Source organism: Dasypus novemcinctus, chromosome 6, assembly GCF_030445035.2.
Source record: "Dasypus novemcinctus isolate mDasNov1 chromosome 6, mDasNov1.1.hap2, whole genome shotgun sequence".
Classification (NCBI taxonomy): Eukaryota; Metazoa; Chordata; class Mammalia; order Cingulata; family Dasypodidae; genus Dasypus; species Dasypus novemcinctus.
The window spans coordinates 76,706,761-76,729,462 of NC_080678.1; the positions used below are offsets into that span (position 1 = coordinate 76,706,761).

Consider the following 22,702-nt stretch of genomic DNA (forward strand, 5'->3'; position numbering starts at 1 on the left):
ACACCTATACTAGATAAACATAATTGGATGGCTAGATAAAGCAATGATAAGAACAGCTAACATCCACCAGGGCCCACTATCAGCCAAGCAAAATGCTAAGCATTTTATATGAATCTTCTCACTTGATCCTCTTAGCAACTCTAAGAGGAAGGCGCCATTATCATGCCCATTTTATAGATGAAGAAACAGATCTAGTGAAGTTAAGTAAATCTGCCAAGTAACACAGAAAATATATAGCAGAGCTAGGATGTGAACCCAGGGAGACAGGAATTTAACCTTGTAATACCCTGAGCTTCAGTAGATCTATAAATGCTTCAGAATGTCTGTGGAACTACTAACATGTAAAGTGTCTTCTCAATACAGTGCAGTTCCTTAGAACACAGACTCTAAAGCCAAATTACCTCTATTCAGACATCATGCCTACTTGTATAGTCTGCATAGCCTTGAGCAAATTACTCAACCTCCCTCTTTTTCTCAAATTGCAAAATGAGCATAATATTGGTACCAACCTCACAAACTTGCTGTGGAGAGTAAATAATTAGTGTAAAATCAATATTAAATAAGTTAAAAATGTAGAGTAATATAGGTAAGGCATGCTCCTGCACATAGTAAGCACTCAATAAATGTCAGCTGATGTTAATTTCAGTAGAGCGGAAGACACTCTCAGAAATGTCTTAAGGCCCCCTTGTAAGGAATGTATCTTCTAGTTTCCTCATCAGTGCTAAATATCTTTTAAGATGCTAAACCGATCCTTAAATTTGGCACTACTGCACAGATTGGAAAAGGTTGAGAACAAATACCATATACACCAAGCCCTTTACTTTCAGACCTTTTCCTTTCTGCAAAGCTAAATGACATGACTTACCTGGAGAATCTAGATTTTGTCTAGAGAATGACTTCTCCAGGGACTTGGATTCTTTTTGCCCCATCTTCTCTGTGATTGAACCCAGCTCCTCTTTCTTAATTTCTCTTTGCTCATTCTCGTCCTCATGTTCAATCTTGTTGGTATGAGTCTGGTCAGATTCTTCTAGCATCAGGTCTTTTTTACTTCTGACAGCCCAGTGCATTGACTGATCAAAAGCAAACACACGGACACAAAATCAACTTTTTTTTTTTTTTTCTGTATTTAAAGCGGTATCATTCACCACTACAAGGAATCAGGACCCCTTGAAAAATGGCTAATTTCATTGCGGGAGCAAGAGCAGTAGAAGGTGAGCCTAGAACATCTTGTTATACTAGAAAGCAAGGAAGGGATTTTTTTAAATGATGGAGACATATCAAAAAAAGACTTCAGGATCCAGCTTAAAGGGGTTCTCACTAACTGAATGAGGAAAATGGATTACATCAGAATGACAGTAATGGATTACATTCCAGGAGGAGAGTATGGGCCATGATGTGAACCATTGTCTATGAGGTGCAGAGGTGCCCAAAGATGTACTTACCAAATCCAATGGATGTGTCATGATGATGGGAACGAGTGTTTTGGGGGGGGAGAGGGGGGGTGGGGGGGTGGGGTTGAATGGGACCTCACATATATATTTTTAATGTAATATTATTACAAAGTCAATAAAAAAAAAAAACCTGAAAAAAAAAAAGAGTAAAAAAAAAACAACAAAAAAAAAGGATTACATTCCACTAAATGCAAATCCATAAATGCATGCCGATAGTAAGCATGTAACAAATTACATAAATAAGGGAGAAGGGAAATCTCTCCCTTGCAGTAGAATGCCAACTAGTAAATGTTCAAAAAATGACAGAGCTAGAAAATCACCATTTTGGAACCATTATATAGATTCAGGCAAGCACCATCAAAAGATGTAGAAACTGCTGGGTGAAAATGTGAGGCAAGCAGGATATTTAGAGAGTCTCAAAGTATCTTCCCCACAGATAATACTAATAGCAAAAATGGAAACTTTACAGTGGAGGAACCTGGTGAACTCCACCTTTACTATGTGATCCAGGTTCACATCATCAAAAATGAGACAAAATGACACTATGTACCTCCAAATGTGATGCACTGGGAAGGACACAACAATCTCAGAGGTATTCCTGCCAAAATGTATAATTTGAATAGAATTATAAGGAAACATTAGACAATCCAAGTTGAGAGACTTTCTACAAAACAACTCCTCTGTACTCCTTAAAAATGTCAATTTTATAAAAGACATAGGAAGGCTGAAGAACTTTTCCAGGTTAATGGAGTCTAAGAACTCATAACAAACCAAATATAATTCATGATCTTGGACAGGATATACTGAATGAGGGCAAGGTAATGCCATAAAGGACATTACTGGGATAATTAACAAAAATTTTAATATGAATTGTATATTGGGTAATAATATGGAATCAATGAAAAGTTTCTTAATTTGAAAATTTTAGCATTTTTTGTAAGAGAATGCCTTTATGCTTAGGAAATAAAGAGGTAAAAGAGCACAGTGTATATAAGTAACTCAAATGTTATGCAAGTGACTCTCACATGGTATAAGGATAAAAGTAATTACACATGATGAGAGGGGAGTGATAAAGCAAGCATGGCGAAAAGTTAACTAGTGGTAAATCTGGATGAAGAGTATGTAGATATTTTTTGTACTATTCTTATACCTCATCTGGGAGTTTAAAATTGTTTCAAAATTAAAAGTAAAGCATAAGTAAATAAAATACATTATGTCAACATAAAAATGAAAATATTTGAATATTGAAGAATTAAGAGAGGTCCTGTAGAAATTCAAGAAGCAATTAACTTTTTGGCAAAAAAAAAAACCTCTTTAATTACTTTGCTGTGAAAGTCAAATATGAAGGAAAGTTGAGGTAATGTGCTATCAATTTTGTCCAAAAAACTATACAAAAAAACAGCAGTCAATATTGGATGTATTGTTTGTTCACACTCAGAATTAGGACATGGTTGCAGGTATAAGCTAAATTTCGTAAAGCATAATATAAAGTAACATTAGTTTTATTTTTCATATAAACAACCACTCACATTTTCCCCACTATTTACTATGAAATAGATGTCTTAATTTTAAGTAGATCAACTTTAGGTGAATTTTTCAAGTACAGTTATTCTCAGGCAACATAAACTTTCTAAATATATTTTCATTTATGTTAAAAATGAAAAAGGGGGGAAACGGACTTTGGCCCAGTGGTTAGGGCGTCCGTCTACCACATGGGAGGCCCGCGGTTCAAGCCCCGGGCCTCCTTGACCCGTGTGGAGCTGGCCCATGCGCAGTGCTGATGCGCGCAAGGAGTGCCCTGCCACACAGGGGTGTCCCCCGCGTAGGGGAGCCCCACGCGCAAGGAGTGCACCCGTGAGGAGAGCCGCCCAGCGCGAAGGAGGGAGCAGCCTGCCGAGGAATGGCGCCGCCCACACTTCCCGTGCCGCTGACGACAACAGAAGCAGACAAAGAAACAAGAAACAAGACGCAGCAAAAAGACACAGAAAACAGACAACCGGGGGAGGGGAGGGGAATTAAATAAATAAAAATAAATCTTTAAAAAAAAAAAAGAAAAAGGGATAATGTGATTGTGTATATGTACATTGTATGGAAGATAAGAACTATAGGAAACGGACTTTGGCCCAGTGGTTAGGGCGTCCGTCTACCATATGGGAGGTCCGCGGTTCAAACCCCGGGCCTCCTTGACCCGTGTGGAGCTGGCCATGCGCAGCGCTGATGCGCGCAAGGAGTGCCGTGCCACGCAAGGGTGTACCCCTCGTGGGGGAGCCCCACGCGCAAGGAGTGCGCCCATGAGGAAAGCCGCCCAGCGTGAAAAGAAAGAGCAGCCTGCCCAGGAATGGCGCTGCCCACACTTCCCGTGCCGCTGACGACAGCAGAAGCGGACAAAGAAACAAGACGCAACAAATAGACACCAAGAACAGACAACCAGGGGAGGGGGGGAAATTAAATAAATAAATAAATCTTTAAAAAAAAAAAAAAGAAAAAAGAAAAAAAAAAAGAACTATAATGGCAAATATCTCCAAGGAGAGGGTAGACCTGGGGTCTAGAATAAAGATGGACTCACTTTTCATTACATATCATATTATATCATTTTGGGGTTTTTTTAAACAATAATATATTAGTTTATTATATTTTTAAGTTAAATTTTAAAATAGGGACCATGTATTTAAAATGTTGGGCACTTGGTCATTGACTTCTGTTACAAGTTTTATACTTTTAGATAAATGCAGGGGTCAAACCCATGAACTCTTTCCCTAGAAAGCTGGTATCCTAGAATTATGTTCAGTGTGCTTGTTGGAAGTCCTTGGCCCAATGATTTAAGTGTATGTGAATGTAGTTCTGGCTTCTTGTGGTGGGATAAGGAGTGAGGGGGACATTTTAAAAAGGATTTTCAAAATCAAGGAGTTTGTTAAGTAAGGGAAAGGGGAACAAAGGTAAGAGACAGACCTGTCACTATATACCTTTTTGTACCTTTTTCATTTTGTGTGTGGTATATGTATTATCCATTAAACAATTTAAAAATTGGATGGATAGATGGATGGATGGATGAATGCAGAGTGAGGAAAAGAGATTAAGAGTTTGTTGTGTCACTGACACAGGGTATAGTAAACCCTGGCACTGAGTACCAAGCACCAACTGGCAATGCAATTGGACAAAGACCTTGACCAAAAGGGGGAAAAGGCAAAGACAAATGAGTTTACATGGCTATGACTTCAAAGTGAGTTGAGAGATCATTCCAGAGGTTATGCTTATGCATGTTTCAGCAGGATCTCATTGACTGCCAAAGTAAACACTAACTCAAATAGTGGGACTCATGAGGGCTCTGGAAACATCCAGACACTAATGTCAGGGCAGATAGCTCAGGAATTTGATGCCTTGCCAGTGGGCCCTGCTTTGGAATTTATGCTCCCCATGTGCAGAGTTGGACTCAGCTGTGATTTCACTAAACATGGCTCTTCTGACCCTTCTATTTTAACCTATAATTAGTACTAGGATTGATAGGTGTATGTCCAAGAGACTAAAATCTTTGGGCTGTCCATGTACCAGCTGGGCCCTGAATCTCAATGGAGGTGCAACACCTACTCTCCAGTTCATTGGACCCACCCAGGACAACTAACAAGGAGATGATGATGGACGATGACCATCTCAAGGAACAGAGAGTCTACAACTGGAAGCAAGAGAGTCCCATCCATCTGCTCCATGGGATCAAAGTCCCCTCTCAGTTAGAGGTGGCGTGGGCATCACCATCCCAGAATCCTCCAGATTGGGGAATAAACAATGGACTAGAGTAGACTTACTGGTATTCTATTATAAACTTGTGATTCTAGCAACAGAAGAAATTATATCATGGATGTGAAGGCAGCAGCCACTGGAGGTTCTGAGGGCAGGGAGAGGGAAAAAGAGGTGAAATATAGGGCATTTTCAGGACTTGATTGTCCTGACTGACATTACAACAACAGATATAGGCCATTACATACCTTGCCATAACCTACAAAATTGTGCAGGAGAGAATGTAAACTACAAGGTAAACTATAATCCATGCTTAGTGGCAATGCTCCAAAATGTTTTCATCAGTTGTAATGAATGTACCACACCAGTGAAGGATGTTGTTAATGTGGGAAAATGTGGGCGTTATAGGGAGCAGGGCATATGGAAATCCCATATATTTTTATGTAACATTTATGTAATCTAAATATCTTTTAAAAATATATAATAAAAAATATAATTTAAAAAATGAATATTCCAAGTAGGGGAGCAGATGTGGCTCAAGTGGTTGAGCTCCTGCCTCCCACATGGGAGGTTGCAGGTTCAGTTCCTGGCCCCAGGTACCTAAAATATGTACATATTTCAAGTAGAATCATTAGCCCTACATCAGCCAAAATAATGAACATAACCATTTCTTGAAGTTTCATTTGGATATTATAGGAAGCTACTCCTGAAGCTCTGCTGAACAGTGACACATGAGTGCTGCTATCCAAAAACCCAGGGAAAACCCACAAGCCACATATTTGGGGGAAGTTTAAAACCCAGAATTAATTCTTATGATTTCTGGAATATTGTTTTCCTGTGCTGAAAAAGATAGAAAAGGAAAGAAAACAAAACAAAATATTGATTCTCTGAAGTTCAAAGCTTATTGAATAAGCTCAGAGGTTGTGACATTTAAAAACTGTGTCACCATCAAGGGAAGAGAGAACCGCCTCTGCTGCACACGTGCTCCATGAGGAAGGGCCATCTCGCTTCTCATCTTCAAGGTGCTCCTTTCCTGGAAAGTCTGAACTATCTTATAAAACTGGCACTGCCAGCTCCTGCCTGCGGGCACCGCTTCATTTACTAGTCTAAGCGAAGCAACAGGAGGAGGAAGAAGGCAATATCACACGTGCACGTGGGGAGTTAGCTCACCCGAGCAGCGGGGGGGGGGGGAAGAGGAGCAACATGAGTTCATGAGCATCTTAAGGGGCTTAAAGAGACACCAAAGCTCCTTATGACCTGTGTTAGGGCACTAGCACTGGCTCACAGGCAGGAGCCAGGAGAAAAACTCTCCAAGAAGGAAAAATGCAAAAAGAGATGAAATGCCCTCTTGGAATACTTTAAAATAAATCTGCTCATGGCAATTTTTTAAGAACACTGGGAAATGCTGGTGTTATGATGTTAATGAACAATCACCAAAATGGTCACGAACAGCATGATCTCATATTGAGATCTAACCAAAAGGTAGATAGATATATCCAACTACAGATATAGAAGTATATATGTACATACATTTACATAAAATTTTGATAACATACAGAGAAATAGAGATATATGTCTATAGATAGATAGATAAAGAGACAACATATATAGTCAAAGGGCAACATAACCTTGTACACACTGTAAAGTCACAGGCATATTCAAGCCCTTTGCCCTACCCCAATCAGAAAAGTCTCCTTCCCGTTTTCATTTTATCTCTCCCCAATTATAAAGAAGCATCATCCTGAGTCCTCTTCTGCACACACAACCAATCCACAGGCTCATCAACCTACTCACCGCCAAGATTCAAGAACCACACCTATAATGCAAGCACTGTCACCACTCAACGTAATCAGCTCCCACACCACCAAATAAAGGGAAAAAACTGCAAGGAAATGCACCAAAATGTTAACTGTGGTTATCATTGCCTGGCAGGATTATAAAGTTATTTTTTTCTTTTCTTAGGTATTTTTTAGTGTTTTTCAAATTTTCTATGACAAAATTATATATATGTACTACTAGAAAAATTAGATTTAAAAAATCAGATGTGGTTATGATTGCAAAGATATGTAAGAGGTGAGCTTCTGGGGTGTCAGGACTGTGAAAATTCAAGAATTAAGGGTCCAGAATGCTGAATAACAACACAAAATTGACTAGCTATTTTTATCCTGGATCACCCTGAGTGAATGTTTTACTTGCCTGTATTTCTGACCTGTTTTTGGATAACATCCAATTAGAACAGATTGCCTTTTGAACAGGCTCAGAAAATGTTGAATTACACACTGTTTCCCATCTGGATGGGAAAACAGTGGCCATACAGCCGTAGGAGGAAGCTTCCCTGGTAGTCTGTGGCCATTTGGACTTAGTCCAAGGGTGCCTGGCCCAATCTGGGAACCCAGAAATAATCAGTAGACAAGTGGGTCCACATGGGGTGACTGGCAGTCCCAACAAGCATTCCCAGAAACAATCAGTTCACCAAAAATGGGTTTCTACTAAGTCTTTATAAAATGTATAGCACTTGATGTAGCATTGGACAGTTTTAATTGCATATGAGAGTTGATTTCAACATTTTATTTTGCCCGTGGTTTTGCTGTAACCATTTTCCCACAGCAGTGCTAAAGCATTTCTGCCACATATTTTGGAGCTAGAGGGAGAGCCATCCAAACCCTGGATCCCTTGAGGTAAAATAGTTTGTCATGACAACGATAAATTTCCCCAAGATTTTTTGAGCTAGAAAGGTCTCTGTTTTCCTTATCCCAGGATCCCAAAGGCCTTGCTTACTGAAACCCTTACCCCATATCCCTTTTTTTAACCAATACCAGGCATCTAAATTAAAATTTCCAACATATTCACTGGCCTGGATGAATTTTTGAAATATTTTTACAAATTAAACTATCAGGAAGAACTTCTAAAAGTAAAATAAACGGCTAGTGAAGTGATAGTCTTGGTTTTTTGTGGGGAGGGGGACAGTTACGCTGTCATCTCTCATGGCCAGGAGAAATGCGCCACGCCTGAGGCTGCAGCTCATTTGAGTAACTCTCCCAAAGGAGATTCCCCACGACACGACCCTGTGTGTGATGCTGCGAACGTGCACTGTGATTTGTCCTGCCTTGAAGGTATTGGGACTAACACTGCTTCCAACCAATGTTTGTTCTTCCAGAGGGATTCTACTAAATAAAAAGCAGAAACCCATGGTTAACGATGTGAACGGTGGGGATTTTATCAGATGTAACAATCTATAAATGTATGAGGCAAGTGAGCATACAGGTTAGCGTGTTTTAGATAGATGTCACCCATATTTCAAGTTCTAGTATTGTAACCTTTTTATTGTCTAAATGGTACACCCAGCAATGTTTAGCTACAAAAGAGGGTGGACAATGAGCTAGTAGGTGGTGAACAATACTAAATATGATCATTGTTATTAATTTCTCTAGAGGAGTGAAAGCAAAATAACAATTGAACTATGTACTGAGAGAAAACAATTGAAATGTTATAGAGAGAGGTAAGGCTTTTACATGCAGAAGCCACTTGAGGAACAGAACAGAAAGGAATGAGGCAAGCTACAGAATGTCTATGGAATGAGGTACAAAACAGGTGTAACTTGGTACAAAGGATTCAAAGTTCTTTAAGGATGAGGGAAAAAAGCAAGTTAAAAACAAGAGAGAGAAGCGGATTTGGCCCAACAGATAGGGCATCCGCCTACCACATGGGAGGTCCAGGGTTCAAACCCACGGCCTCCTGACCCATTTCGAGCTGGCTCACGCACAGTGCTGATGCATGCAAGGAGTGCCGTGCCACGCAGGGGTGTCCCCTGCATGGGGAACCCCACACACAAGGAGTGCGCCCCATAAGGAGAGCCACCCAGCATGAAAAAGGTACAGCCTGCCCAGGAGTGGCACCACACACACAGAGAGCTGACGCAGCAAAAATGATGCAACAAAAAGAGACACAGATTCCGGGTGCTGCCAACAAGAATACAAGCAGGACACAGAAGAACACACAGCAAATGGACAGAGAGAGCAGACAACTGGGGGGGTGGGAGGAGCGAGGAAGGGGAGAGAAATAATAAATAAATAAATAGATAAATAAATAAAATAAAAATAAAAACAACAAGGGTTAGCCCAGACAAAACTGTGTGAGAGGAAAAAAAAAAAAAAGACAATACTGATTGGATGCAGAAAGACATGCACCTCATTTTTGTATCACTAATAAAAATTACTCCAAAACCTAATGCTAGCCTAGCATACTACTTCAATTTTGCTGACCAGATAAATGATGCAGCCAGACAAGATACAGAATGTAATTATTGTCAAGACCTCAAATAGTTCATAGTTAATTTAAATCCAAAGCAGAAATGATGTGTTTGGCAACAGGAAATTAGTATTTAATGGAAAGACATTGGCATTATAAATTAGAACAAGGAGTTGGAGAAGAGTTTTTGAAAAATCCACAGCTACCTTGATATTTATGGTTAAAACTTAAGTGGTAGAATTGAGGAGATCATCAAGAAAATGAAGTGTAAACCAAAAAAGCATTAGAAAAAAAATTTTAAATAAATACATAAATCATTTTTAAAAAGACATTAGAATAGCAAGAGTCAGTAGTTCAGTTGCAGTCACAGTGCATCACACTTAGGAGAATGCAAATATGGTTATATAGATGTAGTCATTGTCAACAAGGAACATTGTATAGACAGAAAAGGAGAATGATTCCCTTTAGTTTGTGTGTGTGTGCATATATACAGTAATGTGGTTAGTCCCACAAAAATAATTAGCCTACCTTAAACAAATGCACACGAATATAGACTTCATTCCAAAACTAGATGGAGAAAGGAGTTTACATTTTAAATAAAGTTATTTTAATCGCTTACTTTGGGAGTTTTGCATTGCTCTTCCCCATTCCTTCAAAGATTCTCCCTCACCACTACCAGGCCTTTTATCAGTTAAAAAATTATTTGCTCAAGTCTTCTTATAATAAAAACTGTTAAGAAGAAAATTCAAAATGTAACCCCGAAGGGCTATAATTTAAGAGAGGTGAATTACTTTATAGAATAATCCTAACAAAGGTCCCCGAAAATTCATCTAAAGTGTAACTTCTGTATTTGAAATCTCATGTCATAGAAAAGTGTTCCTTTGGAAAGCATCTCAGTAATAAATCATGCCAAAGAATGCAGAAACCTCAAAAATTACATTTTCTATATACAATATAAAGGTCAACATACAAACAAAATAGATATATAACACTAATTATTGTGATTATTTTGATATTCAGTTTTTTTTAATGACATGAAGATAACACAATGGTTTAAAAAGTTTCTCTGCATCCATCCAACAATTCTTTCACCAGAATTTTTAATAGGAATAATTTACAAATAATTTACAACCTTCTTTGATGAATCATATACTGTTTCTTATGAAATCTATAAGCCTAGGAAAAAGAACAAGCTCATCTGAATGAAAAAGATGGAGGTGATAAATTAACAATGTTCAAAATTCAGCAGTATATGAACAATTGGGACCCATATTTATCAAAACTCATAAGGCAATAAATGATAATGGGGACACTGTAAACTGAAACAAAAAGCCAAAGAGATTGAAAACTACGGTCACAGGCTCTTCTAGCATAGATCCATTGCTTCTATAATGGTGAATTTCCCTCACAGAATTTTGTGGAAACTGAGTTATATCCAGACTCTACTGGCTTCTTGGTTTTCTCCTTCCTTTTGCATATTGACTCCTTAAGCTACTACATGAGTCTAATCTCAGCAGAGAGAAACCCACCGTTTTCACTGAGTCGCTCAAAGCTTCCCATTGCTGGAATGGGATCGATATCTGACTCCTTCGCCAATGGTCATAGCGGGCTCGACTCTCTTCATTAGTCAGAATCTCCTTTGCCTTCTGCAGTTTCTGAAAAGTCTCCACTGGAAAACAAATCAAAAGATGAGCACTTCTCTCATGGGGGACATTTTAAACTCTAAAACAAAGAAAATGGTCTCAGTAGAATCGTGACTCTGCTACTTACTAGCTATGTGACCTTGGGCCAGTCTACTTCGCAAAGCTTTAGGTTTCTCATTTGTAAAATGAATCCTAAGGATAAGCAATACAATATTTGTAAAGTACCTGGCACATAATTTATCTACTCCCTTTACTGAGTTCTAGCTGTGTACCACATGCTGGGTTGGGCCCAGTGCTGATGACACCAGCATGAGTAATAGGCATGATCTATGGCTGTCCATCTCTCCATAGATCTGAAAAGGTACTTATATCTGAATTTATAAAGGACTCTTACAACTCAATAATAGGCAGACAAAAATGGCAATTTAAAAATGGGAAAAGGCTCTGAATAAACATTTCTCCAAAGAAGATATCCAAAAAGCATATGAAAAGATGGTCAACCTCATTAGCCATCAGGAAAACGCAAATCAAAGCCACAATGAGATACCACACCATACACACTAGGATGACTAAAATTAAAAGATAGACAATAACAAGTGTCAGTGAAGATGCAGAGAAATTGGAACACTCAAAATATTGGCAGTGGGATTGAAAAATGGTGCAGACATTTTTTTAAAAAGTTGGTAATTTCTCAAAATATTTTTTTTCCTTTTTAATTTCTCTCCCCTTCCCACCCCGCTCTGCCCCCACCCCCCACCCCACCCCCAGTTGTCTGCTCTCTATGTCTACCCGCTGCGTGCTCTTCTGTGTCTGCCCACACTCCCATCAACAGCACTGGGAATCTGTGTCTCTCTTTCTGCTGCGTCATTTTGCTGTGTCAGCTCTCCGTGTGTACGGCACCACCCCTGGGCAGGCTGCACCCCCTTCGTGCTGGGCGGCTCTCCTTATGGGTGCACTCCTTGCGTGTGGGGCTCGTGGCACAGCCCTCCCTGCGCACATCAGCACTGCACATGGGCCAGCTCACTACACGGGCCAGGAAGCCCTGGGTTTGAACCCTGGACCTCCCATGTGGTAGGCAGACGCTCCATCCATTGAGCCAAATCCCCTTCCCTCCTCAAAATATTAAACATAGCAAAACGATGCCAATCCTAGGTATATTCCCAAGAAAACTGAAAACATATGTCCACACAAAAGCTTGTATATGAATGTTCACAGCAGCATTATTCAAGAATAATGGCCAAGAAGTAGAAACAACTCATCAACAGATGAATGGATAAACAAAATGGGACACATACATACAATGGAATATTATTTGACCATAAAAAGCCATGAAATACTGATGCATGCTACAACATGGATGAACCTTGAAAACATCATGCTATAGAAAAGAAACTAGTCACAAAAGGCCACATATCATATGACTATTTATATGAAATGTCCAGAACAGGCAAATCTAGAGAGACAGAAAGGAGATTAGTGGACAGGGTGGGACGGGGAGTGACTACGAATGATTAGTGGTTGCCAGAGTTTAAGAGGCATGGGGAATGGGGGGTGACTGCTTAATAGGCATGGGGTTTCTTTTTAGGGTGATGAAACACTTTGAAATTAGAGAGTAGTGATGATTGCACAATGTCAATATACTAAAAACCATCAAAATGTGTACCTTAAAAGGGTGAATTCTATGGTATGTGAATTATATTTCAATAAAGCTCTTATCTATGTCTAGAGGTGGTAGAACAGTTTTGTGTCCTAATTATGTGGTAGGTACATGAATCTATATATATTTTAAAATTCATACAACTCTGTACCAAAAAAGTAAGTCAATTTTACTGTATGATAATTTTTAAATAAAATCATTTTAAAACTATACCTAGATATACACAAAAAACAATCCGTGAAAGGGCCAATGACAGAAACATAAATGGAAAGTATTGTCTTGACAACAGTTATCATGTATAAGCACCTACTCTATGCTAGGCTCAGGGCTAGGTGTGCCAGGCCTGGCATAGATCACAATTTTTTTTCACAAATTTATGAGATGGAAATTATCATTATCCCCATTTTACGGAATCTGAGGCTAAGGGAAATTAACATAACTTGATCAAACTCCCAAACGTTCAAGTGGTGGAGCCATGAGTCTAATCCAAGACTACATTTTCCAGTCAGTGCTCTCTATCACCACTCTCAAATTTCAACTTATTTTATCACCCCCAAAAGAAACCCCTTGACTTTTAAGCAGTCACTCCCTCTTCTCCCATTCCCTCTAACTCCTGGCAACCACTAATCATTAGCAGTCTACCCCTTTCATTTTCCTACACAGCGTACTGCCATCTAATCCCCACTTTCTCATCCAACTCCATCATTCATCAGTAAGATCCAGAGTCTAGTAAGGAGGCAGCCACATTTAACGAATCATTTCAATACAGCGTCATAAATAAAAATATAGAGCCAAGACTGGTTCTGCTTGGGGAGTCAGAAAATACTTCATTTAGTAGTCTATACACGAGAAGTCACCCTTGGCTCTTCTTTCTCTCACCTCTCACTTCCAATCCATTTGCAAATCCTATTGGCTCTACATTCAAAAAATACCTAAACTCTGACTACTTGTTACCACTTCCACAGCCACCGCCCTGGTCCAAGCCACCATCCTCTCTTGGCTGTATTATTATAGTAGCTTCTTAACTGATCTCCCTGCTCTGCTTCAGTGCATTTTTCAAAAAGCATTCAGAGTGTTTAAATCTGAATGTCACATTAAAAAAAAAAAAAAAAAGGAAGTCACATACCATCACTTTTCTGCTCAGAACTTCCAGTGACCTCCCATTTCTTTCAAAATAAAGTCCAGTTTATCGTGGCTGCTAGGCCTGACATGTTCTGTCCAGCCTCCACCCTCTCTCTTTATTCTCTGACCACATTTCCTTCTACTTCCCCAGACCTCCCTTTGCTCCTGTCATACTGGATTCCTTGTTCCTTGAGTGCACCGGGCAGAGTCTAGCCCCAAGGCCTTAGCACTTGCTCTTCTCTCTGCCAAGAACACTTCTACCCCAGGGACCCACATGGCTCACCTCTTTCAGATACTGCTCAGATGCTGCCTTCTCTTTGAGCACTTCTCTGACCACAATGGCTAATCCCCATCAGATCCATTCCTTTGTCCCCCTTCTCCCAGTTAATTTTTCTCAATAGTATTTACTGTCTGACATTATATATTCATTTACCAGAATGTAAACCGCAGCCCATGAGGGCAAAGAATATCTGTTTGCTCTCTCTCCATCCCTTGCACTGGAGCAGTATAATAAGTGCTCAAAAAGTATTTGTTGAATGAATGAGTGAATGAGTGTAAAGTTAGAGATTTACATAGTGCTCTGAGTTTTAAGCACCAAAGAAAGGACACATATCCTCAAAACATTTCATGCATTAGGAACATTTTAATGGTATCATTGGGAATACTTTCATAGTGCTTTAAAATACCTCATGGGAAATAGCAAGACCCTCTAGAATAGAAGAAACCAGGGATGTGCAGTCAGCACATACTGTGCCTCCATACCAGTTGTGAAGGTCTATAATACTCCTGCACCCCAGTTACTAAAGAGTTGCTGTTTCCGAGTCCCTCCCCACAACACCAGCATGTCAAGTACACCCCCAGCAACCAGAGGATACAGCAGGACACCTCCAGGTCCCTGCTCCATAAATGAGCTAGCACAGGTACCTTACAAGCCACTGACTATTGAAAGGCACTGGGTACACACAAGCAAATAAATAGCATCTTGCCACAGCAGCTGTGACTAATGTTGCTGATGATCAGTGTAAATGTCCTTTTGTATAAATATGATGTCACTTTTTCCAAAAGAAATTAAAAAAAAAAAAAAAACTTCATTAAATCATCACCACGGATATACTTTGCCAGTTACCCTTAGTGCAGGGGTTGTAAAGATTTACATTTTTATCTGTGAGTCACCGTCCTTTTGCACTTTACTGGTGGCCTCGCTTTTGAGTTTCCAGAATGAAAGACGTCTGCTTGGAATTATTCTGATGTCAATACCACAACAACCATTGATAAGCAGAAAGCAAAAGAGGCCTTATCTTTCTTGTTACGTGGCCTTTGTCTTGTTCCATCCTCTTCACCACATTTAATAAAAATGAATTTGGGTTTATATTTGTCCTTTAATGTATCAGGTAATCAAATGAATCACACAAGATAAACATTTACCGTTCTGGGAATAGAAATCACATTTTATAAGCTATACAGGCAAATGATGGTGGAACCTTAGAAAGGCATTCTGATTTAACTCTTAGGTCTACTTTGAATTACAGAGGTTCTTTTATATTCATATTTCTACAATAGAATTTTTATTGATATAGCCACCTTTTAAGTTTATGCCATTTACAATTACCTGGAATATAACAATAATACGATGTCAAAACATGCTTTGAAAAAAATCTGTTGGAAAATATACCAACTGTTAATAGTGGTTCTTTGGCAGTGAGAGATTAGAGTAGACTTTCTATTTGAATATTATATTATTGTTATTTTATTTTTATTCTAAGCAGGAAAAAAAGCAATAGAAAAAAATTTTTAATAGAAAAACTCTGAGACATTGAACGACAGCAGTTAGCAAGGGGGAAAGAGCTCCCCTTCTCTTTTTTAGAAAATGAAAGAGAAAGATCTAATGGTTACTTACCCCCAAAAAAGCTATATAATTTTGGTAAACTTTTATCTTGGCCTACTGCATAAGAGCAAGAAAAGTCCTCTGAATCATAATCACCAACACTCATTGAGCATTCCCACATACAAGGCATGCCATTTAGTCTTCACAGCAGACCTACAAAGTAAATGTACTACTAGGCTACCTATCTTACCTATGAGAATGCTGAGGCTCAGAGAAATTGTCTAAGGTCAGCTAGCTCAAAGTAGGAGCTGGGAGCCACCCAGAGAGATAAGCCTGTGCTCATATCAACTGCTCTGTCTTGCTAATAAATCAGTCATTTCATTGGCAAAGGCTGAAACTACATTTAGTGAACCATATACGCAAGTTTGCTTTCTCCTACCTGTCATTCCTCTACAGGCTAGTCTTTCACCTTGATGAAATATGTTTCAAAATCTGTCTATTGTATTCTGAATTTTGTCAAGCAAAAATTCAGTATTTGGGGGACTGTTTTATATTTTAAAATATTTTTATCAGTAACCTTAATCTTTCACCAACTAAGAAGTATGTAAAGAATACTTAAATTTTCAGAAAGTCATATTAATCCAAATTGAGTAAAAAGATGCTTAAATAGGTTTGGAAGCAACATTTTCTATGCAAAGGTCAAATCATCTATCAGTTGCAAACCTGACAAGGGAATATTTCAATGTTTGTGTACCTTTTCATTTTAAACAATATTTAGATTGTCCAGGGTTTCTCTGAAGAAGAAGCTCTGAAATAGCCAGTACATGAGAAACCCCATCGCTATGACAACTAGAAACAGCAATGATTGCACAGTGACTCATCAGGAACCCCAAGTAGAAATTGTTTGTCGGGGGAAAAAAAAAAACAACTCAAAGTCACACGTCACGGAAAAAGAACCCAGTAAAAGAATAACCCAAGGTATGGTTATTTTTTAGTGTTTATCAAATTTTCATACTTTTTTGCTAGGACATTTATCTTACTATTAACTCCCAATTTGGGAAGGTAACTAGTATGTTTCCAAAAACACTCATTCAAGAAATTATTTATAGAGCAGATGTCCTCTGCAGCAGGCACTGGGTTATACAGCTGGGAACAAGCCAAGTAGGGGGTCTTAGCTTCCACTATGAAGAATAAGTGAACAGGTAACAAGGAAGCGGTATGCACTGCATATGCTGCCAGGAGCACAGGGTGCTGTGAGACCTGATGCAGTTCAGGGATGTGTGGGCCTCGGATGTTGCAGGCAGAGAAGCAGGCGTGAAGGGATGGAGGGTAGAAGGAACAAGGTTTGTGAAGGAATCAAAGTAGTCCTGAATTGCTGGAACATGGAGTTCAAGGCGTGGTGGTGGAGAAAAAGGGAGACTAAACAATGGTTCCACAACAATGTGGATGAATATCATAGACATAATGTCGAGCTGAAGAAACCACACAAAAAAGAATGCATACCATATGATTCCACCTGAAATTCAATAGGCAAAACTAATCTATGGTGATAGAGATGGAATAAAAAGGGGGTGGGGGGTCCTTTCCGGTTCCTGCGGAGCTTGGAAGGAGCAGCAAAGCCACTCGCCACACCCTTTACGATGGGGTGTGGTGAGTCTGGTCGGGAATCCGTGCACGCACGGGAAGTTTTTGGAACACGGTGGCATTACAGGTCAACTTGAAGAACTAGGACCCTCAGAAGGACAAACCTTTGTTGGGCACCTTCAGTCTTAAGTCCACTCCCCACCCCAAGTTCTGTGTGTTCTCGGGGAGCAGCAGCGCCGTGCAGAGCCCAAGGCTGGGGATGTCCCCCATAGGGACATCGAGGCACTAAAGAAACGGGACAAGAGTTAAAAAGCTGGTCAAGAAACTGGACAAGAAGTATGATGACTTTTTGGCCTCTGAGTCTCCGATGAAGCAGATCCCACAAATCCTGGGCCCAGGCCTGAACAAGGCTGGCAAGTTCCCTTCCCTGCTGACATACAACGAGAATATGGCACCCAAGGTCGATGAGGTGAAGTCTACAATTAAATTCCAGATAAAGAAGGTGCTGTGTCTGGCTGTGACTGTTGTTCATGTGAAGATGACAAACAATGAGCTCATGTACGACATCCTCCTGGCTGTCAACTTCCTGGTATCACTGCGCAAAAACTGGCAGACAGGAAGCAGAGCGTAGGCCTATCACATGGGAGACCCAGGGTTCAAACTCAGGGCCTCCAGACCCATGTGGTGAGCTGGATCATGTGCAGTACTGATGCGCGCAAGGAGAGCCGTGCCATGCAGGGGTGTCTCCCGGGTAGGGGAGCCCCACGCGCAAGGAGTACGCCCCATAGGGAGAGCCACCCCACGCAAAAAAAGTGCAGCCTGCCCAGGAGTGGCACCACACACGCGGAGAGCTGACACAGCAAGATGACACAACAAAAAGAGACACAGATTCTTGGTGCCACTGACAAGAATACAAGTGGGCACAGAAGAACATACAGCAAATGGACATAGAGAGCAGACAACTGGGGGTGGTGGGTGAAGGGGAAATAAATTTAAAAAAAAAAAGAAGAATTGGCAGAATGTCCAGGTTTTTTACATCAAGAGCACCGTGCCTGTACTAAGGCACAGCCCAATAAACCCTAGTACCACCAAAAAAAAGGGGGTAGGGGGGACAACGACGACGTGGGGACTGTTAAGCAGATACAAAGGTAGATTGCTGGGGTACTAAAAATATTCTATATCTTGATCTGAGCAGCGGTTAAACTGATTATACATATGCACAATTTATCAAGCTTACACTTATGTTTTGGGAACTTTAAAGGTTTATTTGTTTTTATCCCTCACACCCCCCACCCCCCACTCCATTGTCTGCTCTGTGTCCTTTCACGGTGCATTCTTCTGTGTCTGCTTGTCTTCTCTATAGGCAGGACTGGGAACTGATCCTGGGACCTTCCGGAGTGGGAGAAAGAGGCTCAATCTCTTTTGCCACTTCAGCTCCCTCATCTGCTGTGTCTCTTGTTGTCTCTCTGTGTCTCTTTTTGTTGTGTCATCTTGCTGCACCAGCTCTCCACAGCCAGCACTCCTGCATGAGCCAGCACTCTGCTCAGACCAGTTTGCTGCATGGGCCAGCACTCTGTGTGGGCCAGCTCACCTTCACCAGGAGGCCCCAAAAATTGAACCCTGGACCTCCCATACGGTAGACAGGAGCCTAATCGCTTGAGCCACATCTGCTTCCCAGTGTGCACTTTACTGTAAATAAATTGCACCTTAATAAAAAAGGGGAAAAACAAATGAACAAAAGTAATAGTTGAATTTTTAACAAAAGATGATTTTGTATATTGAAAGGACTAGTTTCAGCAAACTAAAGGAATCAGTGATTTCTAGAGAAAATTAATAGAGACTTAAGTCAAGGAAAAAAAATTTTAATAAAGAGGATTTTGGATTTTATCATTTGTGCAATGTGGAGCTATTGACAGGTCTTAATATTTTCATTTTAGAAGAATCATATATATATATACACATATGATACCATGACATACTATATGCATATAATAAACATATGTAGAAAGGTATAGAAATGAAAATCTTTAAATTTAAGATAACATTACCTGAAATTATTCTAAAAAATTTTGTGGTGATGAATACAAAACACTGTGATTATACTAAAAGCCATTGATTATACTTTGGATAGATTTCTGGTATGTGAATATATCTCCATATAACTGCTTTTTTAAAAAGAAGATAACATTACCTACTGTGAGGATAAAATCAGGTTAAAAACACACAAGAGGCTTCAACTGAATTGCTAAAGTTTTAAGCTGGGTGATATGTACATAGGTGTTTGTTGTAGTATTCTTTTTATCTTTTTGTATACATTCAGTACTTTTTTTTCATAAATAAAAAAGAAAGATCACTATCTGCAGTCCGAACCAATTAAAGGACCTCTTGCTGTAGGGATCCAGGCATGAAATGGTGGTGGTTTACCTACAGTAGTGGCAGTGAGGATGGAGGGAAGAGGACACACTGGAGAGAGATTTGGAAGACAAATCAACAGCACTTGGTAATCAACCAGATGGAGGGGGTGAGAGAGAGGAAAGAGACAGGGTTTCTTCTTGGGCAACTGAGAGAGTGGTGGTGCCATTCATCAAGATGGGGAAACACAGGAAAAGGAGCAAGGTTTTAGAGGGGGTGAGAGAAAAATAATGAATCCAGTTTTTCATAAAATGACTTTGAAATGCCTCTAAATGCAGATTTCCAAGAAGCAGTTGAAACTCTAAATCTGACGATGAAGAGCGAGATGGGTTAAGGATAGATCTCAGAGCCATTAACAAAAAGTTGATGATGGAAGTCATGGGCTTGGACAAGACTCTAAAAGGAAAGTGGGGCGGAAGCTGTAGCCCTGCAGTCAAAGTACTGCAGAGCAGGATCCCAAAGCAGACGGAGAAAGAGCAGCCCTAGAGGCTGGAGGAAAACCTGGAATACACGTGAACCTGGCAGAAGAGTTTTACAAGAAGGAAATGGTCAACAGCGCCAAATTCTCATGCAGATCAGGGAAGAGAACTAAAAAGTAACCATAGGTTTTGGCAGCAAGGAAGTCCTTGGTAAGTTTTATAAATGTCTTTTCTGAGAAAGGTGGAGAGGAAGTCAAATTGGGGTAAACTGAAAACTGGGAAGGAAGAAGCAGAGACACCAACTGTGGTCTTGTCAACAAGTCTGGCTCTGAAGGAGAGGAGCAGGAGAGAGCCAGGTTGAGGAAAAGTTACTGGTTTTACAATTTTTTCAGAAGGATCAACATAAGCGTATTTAAATAATAGAGGAAATAAAAGTATGAATATATTATCATACACAGTTTTATATGTGGGCATTTTCAAGGCCCCCCAAAATGAAGAAAACACAGTAAGGTTCTCAGTAAACAACCACCTGGTTACATAACACACTTGATAGATGGTGAAATAAAGCATAAGCTGGACAAATTTTAAATCATGAAACATTATAGCAGAAAGAAAAATGGATGGTAAATCACTGCTATTAGAAAAGACCCCACACATATTCCACAGACCTCCTCCAGCCCCCACCATCCAGTAGTGCAAAAGCACCCTTTGACACTGAAAGAAAGAAAAATACACAGAAAAAAAATTGTTATATTCAACGGCGTTTGGGTTCCAAATGCTATGCATTTTCTTGAGAAATAGTTATTAGATACTTGCCAGCTTTGGAGTTTTCAGGATGCTTGTCAGGGTGACATTCCAGGGCTCTGATCTTAAATTCTGCCAAGATTTGTTCAACCTAAAACAAAAATCAATGTTTAAAATAAGAAGTCCAACTTAAATGGTATGATGGAGGAACCTGGACATCAGTCCTCCCCAAAACAGCCATGATCAATCCAAATTTCAAATCTTATCCTTGTATTTCTATTTTAGTGTGTGTTTTGTTTGTTTGTTTGCTGTATTGTGCTTTTTGTTTGTTTTTTGTTTGAGGTACTAGGGGCGGGGATTGAACTCCAGACCTCGTGTGTGGGAAGCTGGCACTCAACCACTGAGACACATCAGCGTCCTTGAGTTGATTTTTTGTTTGTTTTGCTTGTTGTCCATTTTTATTTTTCAGGATGCAATGAACTGAACCCAGGACCTCCCATGTGGGAGGCAGGCGCTCAACTGCTTGAGCCACATCCGCTTCCTATTTTAGCATTTTCATCTAAGAAATAACGTCCTCAATAATAAAATTCAGAAAGCAGTCAATAAAAGCTTTATTCAAATAGTGACCTGTGATAATTTAACTTGCTACTGCATTAAAATGGTGATCCAAGACATCTGTGGGCTCAAGAGATTTAAATGTTCCAAATGGTCATATAGTTTTCGTCTAAGTGTTGTGTTCACATATTTGAACTTTTCTTAAGATACTTAGTTACTGTTCACTATTCAGAGATGGCTGTCTAGTTTATAAGTTATCCATTATATAACTCCTCCTGCCTTTTGGTTCTTTTCATTTTTTATAAGAATTTCACAATTGCCTGATACAGTAATTTCATAATCATTTAGCAGTTTGCTTAGAGATTTTGACTGGGAAAACAGAAAACCCAGCCCAAACTAAAATGAGGTTTGAAGACTATCTATGATTTGATTTGATTTCACTTACCCATCTAATCCCTATTATCATGAATTATCAAGACTAGGATTTAATAATCATAATTGCAATGACAGCAGCAAGAGACAATGGTGGTTCTGGAATATGATTGCTTGGAGTTAAACTCCAGTTCAGTCGCGTGGCTTTGGCCAGATTACCTAATTTCCATGTGCCTCAGGTGCCTCATGTTTACATTAGATGAGTAATATGTGTAAAGCACATAATACAAAGTCTGATCATAGTAAGAACTCAATAATAGTAGCTACTATTAAATGTCAGTGGATAAGTAACTTGCTGAAAGTCATTCAGTTAGTTTCTAAAAAAGTTGTTTCAGTTTTTTCAAACTAAGCAGTCACACTTCAAATCCCATCATCCCAATCACTGTTGCATATGGCTGAATTCTTCAGGTTTAGAAAACTATTATCAGGTTTCATATTTATTATCCACCAATTAACAAAAGCAAATTACCTTGTTTGAGAAATGAATTCTCAAGCAGCTCAACTCAATATTCATGTCATAAGATTCATGGGAGAGGGCAGCGGATGTGGCTCAACTGATAGAGCATCTGTCTATCAAATGGAGGGTCCAGGGTTCGATCCCCAGGGCCTCCTGACCTGTGTGACAAGCTGTCCCATGCACAGTGCTGCCACACACAAAGAATGCCGTGCCCCACATGCAAGAAGTGTGCCCGCAAGGAGAGCTGTCTCATGTGAAAAAAGCACAGCCCACCCAGGAGTGGCACCGCACACATAGAAAGCTGATGCAGCAAGATGACATGATGACACAACAAAAAAGAGATGCAGTTTCCCAGTGCCACCGGATAAGACAAACAGATGCAGAGCACACAGCGAATGGACACAGAGAGCAGACAACAGGG

General features: G+C 39.8%; 1 protein-coding gene and 1 pseudogene across 1 annotated transcript in view; one reads left to right on the forward strand and one right to left on the reverse strand.

Annotated features, from left to right (window-relative positions):
* The window catches only part of DNAJC12 (DnaJ heat shock protein family (Hsp40) member C12), a 42,482-nt gene that overhangs the window by 11,979 nt on the left and 7,801 nt on the right, over positions 1 to 22,702 (reverse strand). The window contains exons 2-4 of the mRNA XM_004470506.4: positions 20,910 to 20,988; positions 10,961 to 11,100; positions 866 to 1,070 (exon numbers count right to left, since the gene is read on the reverse strand). Coding sequence (XP_004470563.1) covers positions 866 to 1,070; positions 10,961 to 11,100; positions 20,910 to 20,988 — 424 coding nt within the window. The remainder of the gene's footprint in view (positions 1 to 865; positions 1,071 to 10,960; positions 11,101 to 20,909; positions 20,989 to 22,702) is intronic.
* LOC139439172 (large ribosomal subunit protein uL1-like) lies at positions 16,521 to 17,893 on the forward strand (annotated as a pseudogene).